Source organism: Dysidea avara, chromosome 10 (assembly GCF_963678975.1).
Source record: "Dysidea avara chromosome 10, odDysAvar1.4, whole genome shotgun sequence".
Lineage (NCBI taxonomy): Eukaryota > Metazoa > Porifera > Demospongiae > Dictyoceratida > Dysideidae > Dysidea > Dysidea avara.
Window position 1 is genome coordinate 21,635,950 of NC_089281.1, and position 16,973 is coordinate 21,652,922.

The 16,973-nt window shown below is 38.7% G+C and overlaps 2 protein-coding genes across 5 annotated transcripts in view; both read right to left on the reverse strand.

The window, feature by feature from the left end:
* The window catches only part of LOC136236314 (serine/threonine-protein kinase 11-interacting protein-like), an 18,426-nt gene extending 2,884 nt beyond the window's left edge, over positions 1-15,542 (reverse strand). Inside the window, exons 1-20 of the mRNA XM_066026452.1 lie at positions 15,371-15,542; positions 15,235-15,324; positions 13,920-13,999; positions 13,772-13,846; positions 13,617-13,712; positions 12,635-12,742; positions 12,512-12,583; positions 12,156-12,285; positions 11,551-11,654; positions 11,413-11,502; positions 11,317-11,358; positions 10,900-11,043; positions 10,742-10,814; positions 10,462-10,536; positions 10,158-10,373; positions 3,792-3,913; positions 3,460-3,536; positions 1,764-1,848; positions 1,640-1,711; positions 62-1,198 (exon numbers count right to left, since the gene is read on the reverse strand). Of these exons, the coding sequence (XP_065882524.1) occupies positions 62-1,198; positions 1,640-1,711; positions 1,764-1,848; positions 3,460-3,536; positions 3,792-3,913; positions 10,158-10,373; positions 10,462-10,536; positions 10,742-10,814; positions 10,900-11,043; positions 11,317-11,358; positions 11,413-11,502; positions 11,551-11,654; positions 12,156-12,285; positions 12,512-12,583; positions 12,635-12,742; positions 13,617-13,712; positions 13,772-13,846; positions 13,920-13,999; positions 15,235-15,324; positions 15,371-15,431 (2,949 nt within the window). The 5' untranslated portion in view covers positions 15,432-15,542. The remainder of the gene's footprint in view (positions 1-61; positions 1,199-1,639; positions 1,712-1,763; positions 1,849-3,459; positions 3,537-3,791; positions 3,914-10,157; positions 10,374-10,461; positions 10,537-10,741; positions 10,815-10,899; positions 11,044-11,316; positions 11,359-11,412; positions 11,503-11,550; positions 11,655-12,155; positions 12,286-12,511; positions 12,584-12,634; positions 12,743-13,616; positions 13,713-13,771; positions 13,847-13,919; positions 14,000-15,234; positions 15,325-15,370) is intronic.
* The window catches only part of LOC136236317 (uncharacterized), a 4,393-nt gene continuing 2,901 nt past the window's right edge, over positions 15,482-16,973 (reverse strand). The window contains exons 3-5 of one of the 4 annotated variants that reach the window (XM_066026458.1): positions 15,933-15,992; positions 15,834-15,875; positions 15,482-15,780 (exon numbers count right to left, since the gene is read on the reverse strand). In XM_066026458.1, the coding sequence (XP_065882530.1) occupies positions 15,583-15,780; positions 15,834-15,875; positions 15,933-15,992 (300 nt within the window). In that variant the 3' untranslated portion in view covers positions 15,482-15,582. Of the gene's footprint in view, positions 15,785-15,833; positions 15,876-15,932; positions 15,993-16,973 lie in introns of all 4 variants that reach the window. The other 3 variants (XM_066026459.1, XM_066026460.1, XM_066026461.1) reach the window with 3 other exon arrangements.

Sequence of the window (16,973 nt, forward strand, 5' to 3'; positions counted from 1 at the left end):
CTAACACAACATCACTACAGAATCTCAAACATACTAAACAATACTACTAGCCTTTCCTTACCCGTAACAACAGTTTAAATTCTTCGTCATCTTGAAATACTTTTAACTCCAAATATAGTTTAAAACTATTGTGGATATACAAAGGATCGTCCAGGGAGTATGGGATACCAGTGGGTGTTACGCTGCGTGAATCAGATGAAGACTGTGTGTACCTATTGCCCGGAACAAGACTATCACTCAGGGTAGCTGCACCACTTATAGACAGAGAACTTTCCAAAGATGCCTCAGAACTTTTCAAAAGTTTCTTGTGAGTAGCATATTCCATTAATGATGCTGTGTAACTTGTCTCTGTTTCATCAGCTTCTCTAGGATGCATAGAAGACAAGCGTTTGTAGTATGGAGTTCTGTTTGAAGATGTCTGCTTTGTATGATAGTCCATGCTACGTGACCGACTGTGTGTTAACTTGTTAAATGATGTTCCATGATCCTCAAATGATTGACTTGGCAAACTCCCTATTGTTGTCTCAAAAGATACCTCAGGAATTCCATCACATTTCACCTCAACTGGTTCTTCACATTTCACATCAACTGGTTCTTCACATTTCACCTCAACCGGTTCTTCATGTGGTGCTTCACTAGTAATCTCTTCCTTAGCAGGTACCACTACTGGCACACTCACTTCTTGTGAACCACCATCATTATCCACAAGTATTTCCACCTGTGTGTTTTCTGTAACTTCCATCTGTACCATATCATCCATCGGAGGTGTTTCATGACATTCTTCATAACTACTGTCATCAAGAATTGGTGGTGTAGGTGTCCTGTGTGCTTCTTCTTCTTTATCTTCATGAGATGTTACTAACTGTACAACAAATTCAGCTTTGCGGGCTGATACTGGTGTTCTGTTACTTGCGTTTAAAACTGGACTGGAAAGAATTGGACTTTTACCATATGGGCTTGCACGAGCTAAAACAGAATCAGTTAGTATGTTGGCATTGTAGTTGGGCATGGAGCCACTCAGTGAAGTCTTCTCTACAATAGAAGAGCTCTCACAGAAAGGACACAGTCTCTCTAAATGTTGAGGGCTGGTTGTAGTGAAGGGATTACTGAAGCCTATTGTTGTAACATTACGGTCCGAGTCACTGGATTCCTTCATGACAACTTGTTTAGAGTCAATAATAGAGTGGCATTCCAAACACTAGAATACAACCACATATCCATTAATAACATGTGTGCATATGTGTAGTGTGTGTACGGCCAGATACAGACTGTTAAAAAAGGGGGTTCCACTTTGGAACATGGTAAAGATAACGTCTAAATGATAATTATTTTAGAGGCCCTCATTTCGTATGAAGTTGCTGGGATGGCAGTTTCAGATTTTTGATGTGATTTTGCAGCCAATAGAGGTAAAATGAGTGCTTTGCCACAATAAGTGGTTGCAGTGGTGGTTGCAATAAGCACTTCTTTGACTGATTATCTGATTTTGGTGTACTGAATTTAAGAAAAATTTGTCATCAAGTAGTCAATATTAAGGCTTTTCCAAAAAAGGGGCTCCATGAAACTCCCTGGATCCACCCCTGAAGTGTGCACTGCATGTGTGTACATAGTCTGTGCTTCCAAGTGAAAGTTTGATAGTTACCTCCATTTTGGTGTTCACAGCCACTTCAGTTTTGTTCTTCTTGATAACAGGTAATAGCATATCCATTAGTTTCTGGAAGAAACAATAAAACAAATATTCAGTACAGTTTACAACCAGACATTACCTTAGTGTCCTGCTCATTTTGCATGACATATTCTCTCTTGCGACGATCCCTTCTCTCATAGTTGAAGTACAACACCATCATGAAACTGAATGGATACAGTACAGTGCACATAATGACACATACCATCAGTAAAATATCTAGTGAGAAAAACTAGAATACAAAACAACAGCAGTGCTATATATACTAGTTCAAATCACTGTCGCAAGTGCAATACGGAAAATAGCACGAGGGAGTGGGCAAGAGACCAAGGTGAAGCTGAGTACTGTATTTGGCTCGAGACCACACCAGAGTACTATTTGTTCCCATATTGCACAAACGTGGCGATGCTTTAACTGGTTTAAAGTGCTTTCTGGTCTTCTTTATTTGGAGCATTCATTTCGTAGACTCGAACTGCATTGGTTTTCAGATATCAGACAATCGGTAAGTGTCTATATAGTACAAGTTTGGTCATAAAACAAACAGATAGCATCATTTTGGCTACTTCTGGCAGTTTAAAATGTTACACTTGTGATCAACAATGCTGTATTTTCCGCACACAGAGCTGTATGGAAATAATAGCACTCGTTTGATCTTCGCCCACACAAGTGTTTTAAAGAGAGTTATTAGTAGTCAACTGGAGTTCTTAAAGATAGTTTATCCTTTCACCTGACTGCTATATTAGATTATTACAATTTTTTACCGTATAACAGGTTAATTTTGAAGGGGAAATTTCAAAGAGCAGCCACTAAATAAAATTTTGAAGGTAAAATTTTCGAATGCTCTATCGTCATGTTTAGCGCCACTAAAAATTTTTTGTAAGTGCGCGTGTTACATTTAGTGAGGATGGTGACAATGTGTAGCGGTACAATGAAAATAGAGACATTCATTAGGTGCTTTTGTATAAAGAAATATGGACTGCTCTATTATAAGAAAGGTGGTTTGCCAATGGGAAATGAGTAATCTTCACTGTTAATTTGCTGTGGGCATGGCCATTGCAGCATCAATTAAAGAAAGTGAAGGTGTTGGCCTGCCAGGTACGGAAAGCGATATAATGTATTCGTTCTGTATTTCTTCTACTCAGGATAAGATGTGGACAGGGCCGCCCAGAGAAATTAAGGGGCCCAGAGGCAAGGAGGTTTCCACTCTGAATCACAACTTCACCCAAGTTGTAAGTTGAAGACCAAAAAAAAAAAAAAAAAAAAGTCATGACCTGCTAACAATATAGCTATCCCTCACCAACCATATCTCTTTATCTATAACCTTGCTACACTGCTCCTCTGAAGAATACTGTGACTGCTCTATTAGAGTATTTAGATATGACTGCTCTATTAGAGTATATCGATCTTTTAAACAGGTATTCAGGGGGCCCTTCATGGGGCCTCGGGCAAAATTCCCCAGTTGCCCCCCCTGTGGGCGGCCCTGGATGTGGAGTTCTGTTTAATAGTGGACAGGATTCAGCCAACCAAGCACAAGACAGCTTTATATCGAAGAGTTAATTTTTCGTAGAAGCTGTGTTCTTCGAATAATTCGAAAATTAAACTCCTTCGAAAGTAACCCGTTATACGGTAGACTGTTCAGTTAAACTATCTCAATCTTGAAAATGTGAAGGTTCATCTTAAAAATAAGTAGTATTGGCAACACCACTACACATGACAGTCTAGACTGACAGAGCCATGTGACTGACCAATAACACACACAGTGCAACCATTGTAATCACCTGGTCTTGTGGTATATGTTTTGTACATCAGTGACAGTAGCTGAGAGCAAACAATGGAGATCCAACTTGTCAATCACCTAAAGTGCATGTATCATACCAAGAGTAAATACGCAATAATAATCTTTCATTATTTACTCTTGATCATACTATATGCATTGAAATAAGGTGACCAAATAAATTCCTGATATTTTGGAACAATCCTTAGTGATGTGTCCTGCTTGCAGGGGATGTACATAAATACAAATGGGAGTCAAAGAGTCAATATTTTAGGGTGTCCTTTTCAAGAAGCTAAATTAACTACGTGAGCTTTATTTACACAAAATGACTCTCACCTTAGCACTACCAAAGTCTCTTTCTACCAAGAAACGGTCACTAAGGCAAACGTACAGTCTGTCCAGTGATGATAGCTCATCAGTATCACTATCATACAACCTGACTAGAAATGAGTCCTCAACTAGAAGATGAAGCACGCTGATGATAAGTGTACGCATGCACACATGCATTACATACAAAAACAAAGTCTTTGGCTGTTATATACAGTTACGCCTAACCAGAAACAGTGCATACATGCTAGTGGTCGTGCAAGTAAAAAAAAAAAATCAAAGTACACGTACTCTAGAAGGAAGTAGATTTTGGCAGCCACATAAACTTAATTATTAGTTTCTCATCCCTGCCTGCATCACCATTTTCTTATCACATCAAGGATTTTTTAGTATCACTGGTGGCTGAGTGCAGCCATCCAGCATTTTTAAAAGTTGGTAACTAGCTAGAGATGCCAGAATGCATTTTTCTTACTCTCCAGCATTGCTATATTGAGTATTTGCAGTAGATTTTAACTTTCATTTATAAGGTAGAGACTATATAGTGAGGTGAACAGCAATGGTTAAGGACTTGGGTGTTAGGTGTGGAGGTCCAAACCCAGGCAACTTTTTGTACACTTCTTCATCCCAACATGATTGTTCTATTAGAGTAACTCAACCCTGCAATTTAATTTTGTTTGGCTTTTGTTTTGTAACTCTGTGGCTTTTCTAATCCTTTGTTTTCATACCATCAAAAGGCACTGCCACGATGGATATAGCCTATCTATACACCAATTTTAAAGTCATTCTCAGACATGTAGCAGTAACAATTTTTATACAAATAGACATCCATAACATTATGTGACACTTTCACACCTCAGATCAAAGGAGCCGCCCGGGCTACATTTCGTATATGAAACATAGCCGAGCTACAACTGGGCAGTGATTATATAGACGTTGAGGCCAAAATCCATTATGGGGATCGATTAATACTCACGTAATTAGGATGCACGAGTTGGATTCCACCATAAAAACCACATAGGCAGAGAGCGTTTTGTTATCCTCACCATCCTATGAGTTGAAAAACGTTGAGCTAAGATGAGAATAGTGCTATAGCATACTCACTGATTGTTTCCACACGTTTTCGAATACGGACATGCCCCCATCACGAAGCTACCACTCTGCATGGAGTAACCACACTACAAGCAAACTTACCTATATAGGCCTTTAGTCAACTCTAATTATTCCATAAACGATTCAATAGCACTGATTAAACATTAAACTTGCGTAACCGGAATGCTCTGTAATATCTCTAGGATATGTCCGTTCATCGTAGCCAAACGTAGCCAGAACATACTAGTTGCTGACCCCTAATTGAAAATTTTAGGTATGCATATATGATATATCCAGAGGCTGCACTTGTATTGGCTTGGGTGATTGATCACAATAAGTGCTACCAAGTATGTACTCTTGGTGATACATATTAGCTGTAACATGGGGCATTCGGGCTTTGCCTGATATGTACGCCCTCTGCCCTCGGGCATACATATCAGGCAAAGCCTTTATGCCCGTGTTACAACTATTACATATATAGCAAACTTTGCATATGAATATATTTCTTTATCTGCACCAAAGTTAAAGGCAACTGAGTCATGAGGTTGCATTTTACAACAATTTTTGCAAAGTGTGTGAAAACAAGAAGAAAGAATCTTGGCCTCCTTTAAAATGAAGAAAAACTTTGGTCATCCGTATTTCAAAAATGGCTGGAGTGAATTTCATCAAATTTGGTGTGTGGCCTGCCCTATCTGGAAGACAGCTAAAATACAAAAACGATATGCTTTGGAGAAGGGATCATGGATTATGAAAATTGCATTTTCTTTCTTCCTGTCAACATTAGCAGTGTGGTGTGCTGGCTTCCTTGGCTATGCAACATACTACCGTGTCTTGATAAAGTGATAATAATTCCTTTATACCGTATGACAACAAATATTGGCGTAGCTAATATTTGGCGATTAGCTCGAATTTAGCAGTTGGCGAAATTTTAATTTGGCGAAAGCTGGTTTCAATTTAATTTGGCGACTAGCTACTGGCTAGCTATATCAGACAGATATATGCAGTGAAGTGCCGATTATTTTAACTAAAGTAGTTATACAACTGAGATTAATTATCTATAGCGAATCATGGATACAGTTGCACGGCTTTATCTTTCACTCACATTGTGCTCTCCTCGGTGCTCTCGGTCTCGCTACAATGGATATCTCGATTGATATATATAGCTACGATTTCTTGCAACCCTGAATTCATTTCGTACGAAAATAATGGAGTTACACGTGGTGGAAAGTTGCGTACGGGGTTTTCATGTCTATCAAGACATTTGGACCCCAGCTACAGGAGAGCGCCTTTCATGCCAAGCGGAAGACAGCAATTCATTTGACCCTTACGCTGTAGCTATTAGAAGAGATGCAAATGTGATTGGTCATGTGCCCCGTAAGATTTCTGCAGCGTGCTCCCTTTTTGTACAGAGAGGAGGTACTCTCACTTGTATTATTACCGATTGTTGCCGCCAGTATTCTGCAGATTTATCACAGGGTGGTTTGCAGATACCCTGCAAGCTTGAATTCAAGTGTGACGATGTAGATCTGCTATCAATAGTAAAGAAGCTTGTAAGATCAGCTCCACCAATTGACTTTGAATTGAAACATCATGCACAAAGTGCAGTACCAGTGTCCAAGCGAGAAATTGAAGCAAAGCCAGAGGAGCCTCCAGTTAAGAAACGCAAACAGATAAAGACAAGCAAAGTCATTGATTTGGATCAATGCAGTCAATCTTCCCGTGACCTTGCTAAAGAAGATTCATGGGTTTGTTATGGTAGGTGCAACTTAACAACAGTGGATAAAAGCATCATTTTAAAAGGTACGTAGTTTAGACCCAGAATAATTTTTATAAATGAATATTTTTTAGGTGAACAATTGACGGATAAACACATGAACTTCGTCCAGAAGTTGATCGGCAATAAGTTCAAGGATGTGTATGGCTTGAAATCAACACTGACTCTCCATAAATCTACGAGGGTTCCCATGAGTTGTGTAAAGAACTTTCTACAAATTGTTCACTGCAGAACAAATCACTGGATCATTGCTTCCACAATACTTAGCTATCCGAAGGTCACCGTATATGATTCCCTGTTTGATTCTGTTGATGGGAACACTACTGGTATTTTAAAGCAGCTATTTGGACCTAAAGCAGAAGTGGTTGTGAACAATGATCGAAAGTAGGTGGGTGATAAGGATTGTGGTCTATATGCTATTGCAAATTGCATTTGTTTGGCTGAAAGAAGCCTACCAGCGAATTATGACCAACCGAAGATGAGGATGCATTTGGTGAAATGTATTGAAGATATAAACATCACCGCATTTCCATGTATATAACTGCATGTCAATTGGACAGTTAGCTATTATTGTGTATTAATATTAATTTTTTTGATTATAACAATTATGCTGTAAAATTATAAAAACTTGGCTATTATAGCAAAAGTAAAACAAAACACGACTACAAGTTAATGGCATCTAGGATCCCTGCTTTTCTAAATCCATTAATTGCCACTTCAGGTCTTTTCTCTAGTGTCTGCCAACCAGAGATTATCCAATTAGCACTGGGGCTTTTGATGACTTGTAAACCCACATCAACTTTGACTTGGCCAAGTGGAACAGTTTCTAACTGTTTCTTCACTTCTTGAGCATACCATTGTTGGAAACTGGTCTTAAGATGATCTTTCATTGGTTTATTTATGGAATGTCCAATGGCTGCAGTTTATCTGTGCAATTAGCTGGCAACTGAATCGGGACAATATTGTGGCTTCTTAAAAGTGACAAAATCACATCAGTTGTTTGTCCACGGAAATTATCAAAAATAGCTGCTGCAGGAGATGTTGAACCCAATTTCAGCTTTTTTCGATTCTCCGTAACAAAGGGCACAATAATTTTTTCAATGTAGCGCTTCATGGTAATTTCATTGGACCAATGATTCTCGGAGTGCCACACATCCCAACCACCTGGAAAAGTGACTTGGGGGTGACACTTTGGTGTCTTCCCTTGGTAGAGCAACTGTGGAGGTAAGTAATCACCAGCTGCAGTCACAGCTAAAACTGCTGTTAACTGCCTTTTATCATCACTATGGGCAATAGGTACAGTTTGTGCACCTTCTTTTTCCATTGTCCAATCTCCAGTTGGAACAATGGACAAGCCAGTCTGATCCCAGTTGATTATCAGACTTGGTGGTATACTATTAAATAGTACCTCTGCTGCTACGTCAGCTAAAAAGATCTCTTTGCATTCAGCAAAATGTGCCATTGAGATTTTTCCTGATGTTGAGCGCTTTCTTTTTACAAATCCCATTCGTCGCAACAATGACTGTGCCCAGCTCTTTGTAATGTTGATGTGACCACCATGTGAAGAAAGCTTGGAAACATCACGATAAGAAATAATTCCTTCAGCTGCCCCCCTAACGACAGTTGTATTAACTATTCCACCAGCTGCTCTCAGGTAACTTATGAACTCCTTCACCAACGAATCCAGCTGTTCTCCCAGGTGTACTGGCCTACCTCGAGGCTTGGTTTCCAGTTCAGAAATAATGATAGGTTCTTCTTTGTGCTCCTCATCATCAAAAGTATCTCGATTTTCAGCTTGCTTTCTACACTGTTCTGAAACCGCTTGTTTGAGTTTATCTAGACACTCTTCACTCTTCCTTCAACCTTCTTGCTGTGGATTCGTTTATAGGAATTCCCCAAACTGCAGAATAGTGTTTCGCTGCACAGGTGGGACCATTCTCTGCAGCATAATTTCCAATCATAGCGCGCTGCTCTTTTGAGTATGAATTGTTCTTTTGAGTATGAATTGTTCTTTTGAGTATGAATTGTTCTTTTGAGTATGAATTGTACTTTCCACGACTCTGGGGCTTCTCTGCTGCGACGCTAACAGCATTAGCAATAGACTTCTGAGCAGCTTCAATGTCTTTCTGGGACAAAATCGATGAATTGCAGCTCTTGCGAGGCTCTATTTTGACGTATTTTAACATCGCCATTGCGACCAACCAACAAACACGTGCTATTCAATATTCGAAAGTATTAGAAGCTGGAGTCCAGCACGTGCAGCTGAGCAGTGCAGAGCTGTAGTTTAGAAAAGGCACTGATCGAGGGACTGACTGACCATGGAGAGGTAACTTGGCTTGTTATAGCATAAATATAATATTGGCAAAATTTAATTTAGGCGATTTGGTAACGAATCGCCAATTCGCCAAATTTAGTTTACTGCCAAAATTTGTTGTCATACGGTATAAGAAAATAGCAAGGTATAAATCTAATACATTGGTTAATCCACAAAACTATTACAGTGTATAAGCAGTAGTTGCTACTTGTTTTTTTTTTTGTTTTTCTGTTATAACAACATTCGTTAAAAACTTTTCTAGCCATGTTGAAATCGTCACTTGACTGGAGCAGATGATGCATTACAGAAAGAACTCATTTGGCAACAAATAGAATTCCAAAACATTCTGGATGTACAAAACACAAAAACACTTGAAAGTACTTTCAAGTACTAGATATATCGATACATCACTGTATTGCAATATGCAAGAGTGGAACAGGTATCGATACAATTTTTAATATATCAATACATCGTGTATCTCAAAATATAGAGTGTATTGACTTGAACATTACATACATACATACATACATACATACATACATACATACATACAGCTGTATTTGGCATAACGTTTTCAAAATATATGAACGTAGATGCCAGTTTACAATCAAATTAATGAGTTAGCATTGCCTCTATTTGTCTTTTATGAAAATCTGACATATGTTTTAGTATCACAATATATTGTTGTGTCATATTTATTTTGGGGCAACGTCTCTATCAAGTACATAGAAGTACTTAGCAATGAACTTAAGTATGAGAACAAGTACGATGGGGCAATAGAGAAAGCTTTAAGCACAGTACAAGTACTTTCAAATTATCCTCAAGTGTAAGAACTCGTGTACTGTCTACACATTACTTGGAGTCAGTGCAGACAAACCCTTAGAATTACAGTGCAGTACTCTGAACTATGCCTCACAGGTGAAGGTGTGGGTGCCCACGAGAACCTTACCTGTTATGTGAGAGATGGACAGTCGGTATTTGTCTCCCCAGTTAGCATCACCTATTTACAGCTGGGTAGACTAAAGTAATATGAGTAAAGTTTCTTGCTCAAGGAAACAACAAGAACAGCAACTGGGCATCAAACCTAGAACTTGCAATATGGCCATGACGTCTTGTTAGTTCACTCGCGTGCACACACACACACACACACACACAACACACACACACACACACACACACACACTTCTCAATTGATTACCATCAAATTTCTGATGTTCCAATAAATGGACACCATTTTCAGTCTCCCTTTTCACACTACCACAATTCTCCTTCTGATTCATTTTGAGGCCAACAACAGTATCCCCAGCTGCCACCAACGTAACTTGTTGGGTGACGTCTACTTCCTCAACAGTCTCAATATTAGAGGTGGTCTGTCGATTAGCATTCTCCTCAAAGTTGGCCACGGTTAGCCACTCTGTACAACACAGCATAAGACAAAAATGATTATATGAGAACAAACACTGACTATGCATGTACAGCATTAGTTACATGTGTAAACATACTGGCTTGAAGTTCCTTCCTCATTCGCTCTTGCTTCTTTCTTCGGTCATAGTGTTTCAATGATGAATCCTTTGATGCTACAATAGTAAGAATTACATCAGGACTTATTAAGTATTACACAAAGAGTAGGCCATACCATATATACAAGCAACACATTCCTAATAGACATGTGACAAGACATAGTCACATGCACACAAATCATGTGACTATGCCTTAACATGTTAATGCTTTGAACACATCTATGCGTATACATACAGAATAAAATATAGTGTATGTACTGACGTGTATGGCCAGTTGATGATAGAGGATCCTCAGAGTCAGACAAGTTTACTCTTCTTGCCTTCCTTTTCTTCCGCTAAACACAAAATAGATCAATACTTATATAGTACATAGAGAGCTTGTTAAAGTGACTGCATATGTCAGTCATACAGTGAGCATACCTTTGTTTTAGGGCTCCTTACGGGAGTGGACGACTCAACATCACCCTCGGGGGTCATGTAGCCAGTCCCTGGGATGACTACTGAAAACACTTGCTGCTCTGGAGTCAACACGGTAACAGTGTTGGTGCTACGTTGGCCTAGTAACTACAACACAACCAACCTCAATAGTACCAATACACATGTATGTAATGTGTTTGTTTGGACTTATGCAGAAGACACACTGTCCATAAAACCGTGTATGTACAGTTGATTTCATTGACAACAACACTATCCCCTCAAGTATGCACAAAGTTTACTGATACGTATGTCATTAGTTACAGAAAGTAAAGCATACTGGATTTAGCAACTTGACAATTCCATATTGATACCATACAGTATACACAGCATTACAAATACTGTACAAAAAAGATATTTCACCTTGCATTCAGTAGTTGATAGAAAAGATCCATCAAGTTGAACCTAAAACCAAACCAAAAGGGAACATAGACACTACTACCCACATCCATCACTTACAGTTTTAGGGTCCAGAAGAGATGACATGCAAGTGCAGGTCTCTTTACGGTAGTACGAGTGTGCGGATATCGGATTGCCAATTAACACAAGCTGCACACAATACATGCAAAACGACTGAAGTAAAACAATGATACATACATTAGTAAGGTGATGTAGGGATGCCAAAACATTGAGTCGTTTGTGCTCTGCTATGCAGTTATCTGCAGTATCAAGTTCAGTAAGTCTCTCCAAGAACTCAATTCCTATGGAGAAAGACTTGACCAGAAGCAAATAAACACTTCTTGCATACGAAAACTAACATGCTCAATTCCTGACAGATCAAAACCACACTGATTATAGAGGTAATGTATTTTTGTTTCAGGAGTCTATTAGTATACTAAGGGATCATGAACAAATGTGGCATTTCAGGGTCTGCCTTTAAATGGGTTCCACCAAGAGTTAATAATAGATGCTCTTGGTCTCACTATACCAAGAGTGTCCAACAGGAGTACATTCCAGCAAATATGCTGAGTAAGATAGAATATCAACACCTTGGTTTGTACAAAGGTTTCATCTCAACACATATCAACACTTGCCTTCCACCAGTAAATGTGTCAAAACTTTCTAAGTTTAATTTTACTCAGTGTGTTTGTACAGGCTATACTGGCAGCTTCCTTAATATTGTATATTATAAATTCTTGATAACACAGATCTGACACATAACTATCTGCAAGATATGTAATATTGCTAACTTAAATTCTCACCGTCTAAGTTATCAAGGTTGTTGTTACGAATGCACAACAACGTGAGGTTGTATTTAGCCCGAGGCCCAAATGTTGGCATAGTGATGAGCCGGTTAAACCCAAGGTGTACAAATGTCGCTGTATCAACATACTACAGAAAAGCAACAACAGCAGTGAACACTGTATATGTATACAGACAGTGAAAGAATGCTTGAAACTGTACATGTTTTGCATATAAACGTATCTACCAATCCTATATCGGTAGTGATTTGATACAAAGTGCCACCACAAAAGACAATTTGAAGTCCTGTAGTGTATTTTGTGTGTGTATATGTGTGCATGTGCATATTTGTGTCACAGATACCCTATAACCATACTTGTATTCCATTATGATCAGTGGACACCTGATTGTCACTCAAGTCCACTTTCTGAACAGCTGGCAAGTATTTCTACACAACAGCCACACCTCATAACCACCACTACATACACAAGCTACTTACCAGAGCATCACCAAAAGACCTGACACTGTTATGACTGAGGTTGAGCTCCACTAGTGATGTCCACACAAATGCATTAGCGTTGTCACCTCCACAGAACACTAACACATCCTGCAAGTCAGCCCATGATAAACATGTTTGTGACAATAGTCATGCAAACACCATTTGGGAACAATATGTAGAAGCCTGCCAATCAAGCAGGCCAGTATTTGAACAAGTTAGTAGCAAGTCAAATGCAGTGTGTCTTAAAATCATTCATTTCTGCTAAAAAGCAGTCGAACAAAAGGCACGATGATTGATATACCATAGCTAGATTTGTCCCAGTTTTGGCATGTAGTTATAATTTGTTGAATATGCTAAGGGATTTCCTGCATAGCTATGGAATACCGTCCATCACTTTAGCACATGAACCCCCTACTATTTAGTAGCTAGTATTACTTCAAATTACGACCAATCCCACCCTAGTCCCATTTAGTTGCTTGGGGTCCTACCTACAACCCAGGTTTAGAATAATCACTGGGTCTCAAATAAACATGACAATTCTGTACAGCATCACAAATAAAGATATTAGCAACAAGGTGAAAAGCATTTTATGGCCTTCCTTCCAAACTTGAATCTGTAGTACTAGTGGACATTTAATCTCTATTGAGTCTTTACCCATGACTAAATATACTTGTGACTGTTCTATTAGAATGTTATGACAACTGTTCCTTAGTAACAATCAGAGATTATATTGATAGTGTCAACGGTAAACAAAGTACATTACCAATCAAGTACATAAACAGCAGTACCATTGAATTAGTACAGCAACAATAGCAACAATAGCAACAGCTGCACTTCCATTAGACGTGTAACGAAGGTAAAATTGATACACTTAAAAATACATTTAACTAATCAACTGGTTGGTTAGCACTAGCTTACAGACTACAACACTGCAATCAGATGGTACATGCTTGCATGCATACAGTACATTATATACACTCACATCAATGTCATTCAAGCAACGTTGTACAATTAAATTCTTTAGCTGCTGTCTCAGTCGTTGTAGACCAATGACAAGGTTAACAGGCAATCTCTTCAACTAGTACATAAAGTCCATATACAGTAATATTGGAGGAAGAAGGTACAAGAATCTCTTACCACTAATGTGTTGATGTGTTTGAATGGACTAAGATTAACAGGAAGCCGCAATGGAAGATTACGATCCTCTATCAACTGTCGAAGAGAAACAGAAAAGTGCACACTCGCAAGCAATATATATGCACACACACACACACGTATTCTGTACCTTAAGATTTTTAACACTCTCTAAGTAAACAGGTAAATTAGTCCAGTCTTGTGAAGAAGGTGGATTGGTAATGCTGCTGCCTACAAACGTAACACAATGCATATCTATATGAAACATACCATCGGCAAACTTTAAATCATACACTGTTCCGGAATCCAAAAAGGAAAAGTAAAATAAAACCTCCAACATCACCACTTAGAATCAGCTTTGCAAAGAAATAAATGTTAATCTGTAGTTGTGGATTTCAGCAAGCCAAAAGACCCAATTAGAAAAAGGTTAGTACCGTTAACTGAGAAAATTGGGCAAGCAGCCAATATATATTTACAAAAAAATTCCAGGAAGAGATTTTTCTTTATCACAGATGCTCCCAAATACAGGATGATTGCAACAGATACAGATCATCAGTGTACAATTGTGTAATGCGAAATTACCAAGAGCAAGTAATCCACTGGCTTTTCAACTTGCATGTACAAATACACAGCCGAGATATCTCTCGTAACACTTTACATATTTTAAGCCTTTCAAGTCACTAGAACTGACTGCACTTTGACTACTATTCTGAAACTTGCACAGATCACAAAGGGTGTGTACATCACACATGACAGTCTCTTAGAAATCTGTGTTCTATGAATCAAAGTAGTGCCTTATGTATATAAGTGACTACACTAAGGCTGAATAAGCTATTTACACTATGCTGAATGAGCAGCCTTACAATGCACGTTACAGCAGCCAGGATATTTGAGTGCATACTGTGTCTCACAAATGAACATCAAGGAACCTGAAGTACCACTTAGTCCACATCTGCGGGGCAATTGCTAATGAGGGCTTGGTTAGTATACATATTGCACTGTAGCAAACACTGACACATTAAGTTAAGTATCTATCGCACAGGCACTCACTGTAGGATCACTGTAGGAAGATCTGTGACCGCGGTCAAACTCCAAGTCACAATACCACCAAATTCATGCCAAGTCAACAAATGGTCAAGAGTAAAAAAATCTTCAATCCACAATTGAAAAGGCACTTAGTCACAGTAAAAGTTCAGCTGGTCAAGACATTGACTACATGACACTATACCCCTTGTTTATGAGACTATTTCACTAAAATTAGATTTTTATCTTATTAATTAGTTTGTATTGGCGACCACTTTCAGAACCCACATGTAACATGTGTATTAAATTATCAAGACCAACAAACACATAACAAGCTGTACAGAATGCAAGCCATCATATCATGGTGATTAATTTACGCCCGGCCTCATACGATACGCCACACGGGGCTCCAGTGAGAATCGTACAACAGAAAAATAACTCACCGATTTGAAGCATCGATAATTTTCTTGTTATATACTCCACACATGTCGCCGTTAGACAAAAAGTAACTCTTCCAGCATGTAGATCTCGCCCTACAAGGCGTACAATTCTATTTAAATCTCACCAAATTCGACTAACCATTGGTCCTGAATAACTGACAAATTTCAGAGACATAAAATTCACCGATACCGTCGTTCATCGCAATCGATTAGATCAACCACCGTATGGCCAAAAACAGTACACCGAGCATTTCCACTTTTTTAATCGCTTATCGTGCAAAACGAAACAAAACAAAAATCCCCCGATTACAAAAAAATCTCACGTGCACAAATTATACACTGAGTGTTCTGTTAGGGATATTCAACCCCAGTTTTCCGCACTTGCTGCACCAAACTTGATATTTCAAATAGTAGTTTGTGCATTTGGTGGTAGATTTCCTCTTCCACGGCCAAGGATCTTTGCTCTAACTTCTGCTTTCTCCTTTTGCAATTTTTCTTCTCTTCGTTTAAACATTCTGCGCCGCTGAGGTGGTTTATGCTTTGACTGGTCTAGCTGTAAATAATGATTACATATTACATAAACTAACATCTCAAAAGCTTACTTTGTTAGTGATAGCATCAATGGCATTTACGTTCTTTGGAATCTATCATGTAGAAAACATCCTAATGTTACGAGTAGCCACTAGAGATAAATTACTGACATGGACATATCTTATCTGATTGCCACTGATGAACATGGACGAAAAGGACTGGGGTGGGCCCTACATGGATGGCAGCCACTGTATTTAATTTTATCACGTGTTTAAAATATTTATACACTTCAAATAAATTGCTCAACATGACAAAAACAACAACTAAATATTATGTTAACAACTCACATGTTGTTGTAATCACTCCAGATCTGTACACTACAAGGTTTATTGGTATATCTAGAAAGCACCATAAAGATACTGTATAGCCGGAAAGTTTGGAGGGAGAAATTTGGTGAGGATGCACCTACTCCGACTAAACCAAGGTATTCTTTAGAAATTCCATATTACTTCAAGGATAAAACTTTCGATGTAATGGAACATTAAATTTTCATGCACATATTAATGAAGATATACAAAGCATTCACTACACAATGAGCCTGTTATGTTCAAAGACAGAATTTTACAAGAATAGCTAAAGCCATATGGTGTCTACACAACAATTCATAGTCTATGATTCAAGATGGTGATCAGGGACGGATCCAGACTATTTAAAAGGGGGGTTCCACTCTGGAATTGCAACTTCAATCCTAGATGTAAACCGAAGACCAAAAAAAAAAGGTAACTACCTTCTGACAATTGCTGCCCTCCACCAACTATATCTCCTTGTTTATAACTACATACGTAGCTTGTTACACTGAAGAATACTGTGACTGCTCTATTAGAATTATTGAGGCTCTTCCAAAAAGAGGGGTTCCATGGAATCATTTGAACCCCCCCACCCCCAGATCCGCCCCTGGTAATACAATAGCCATGTGTTTGGCAACCATGTCCAAAGGCTCATTGGCTTTTCTACAGAGCTTTCACAGACAAGGTTTATTTGTCAGCTAATACTGGTTACTTTTTTTGAAGTACCTACCTCAACTCTGTATGGCGTTAGCAAGTTTACACCCTACACCATTATAAACTCTTGGCATTAGTAATACCTACATAGATTATGTAACATGGTCAACTAAAAAGAAAAAGGATTAAAGCAGTATCTTTTGCAGTAGC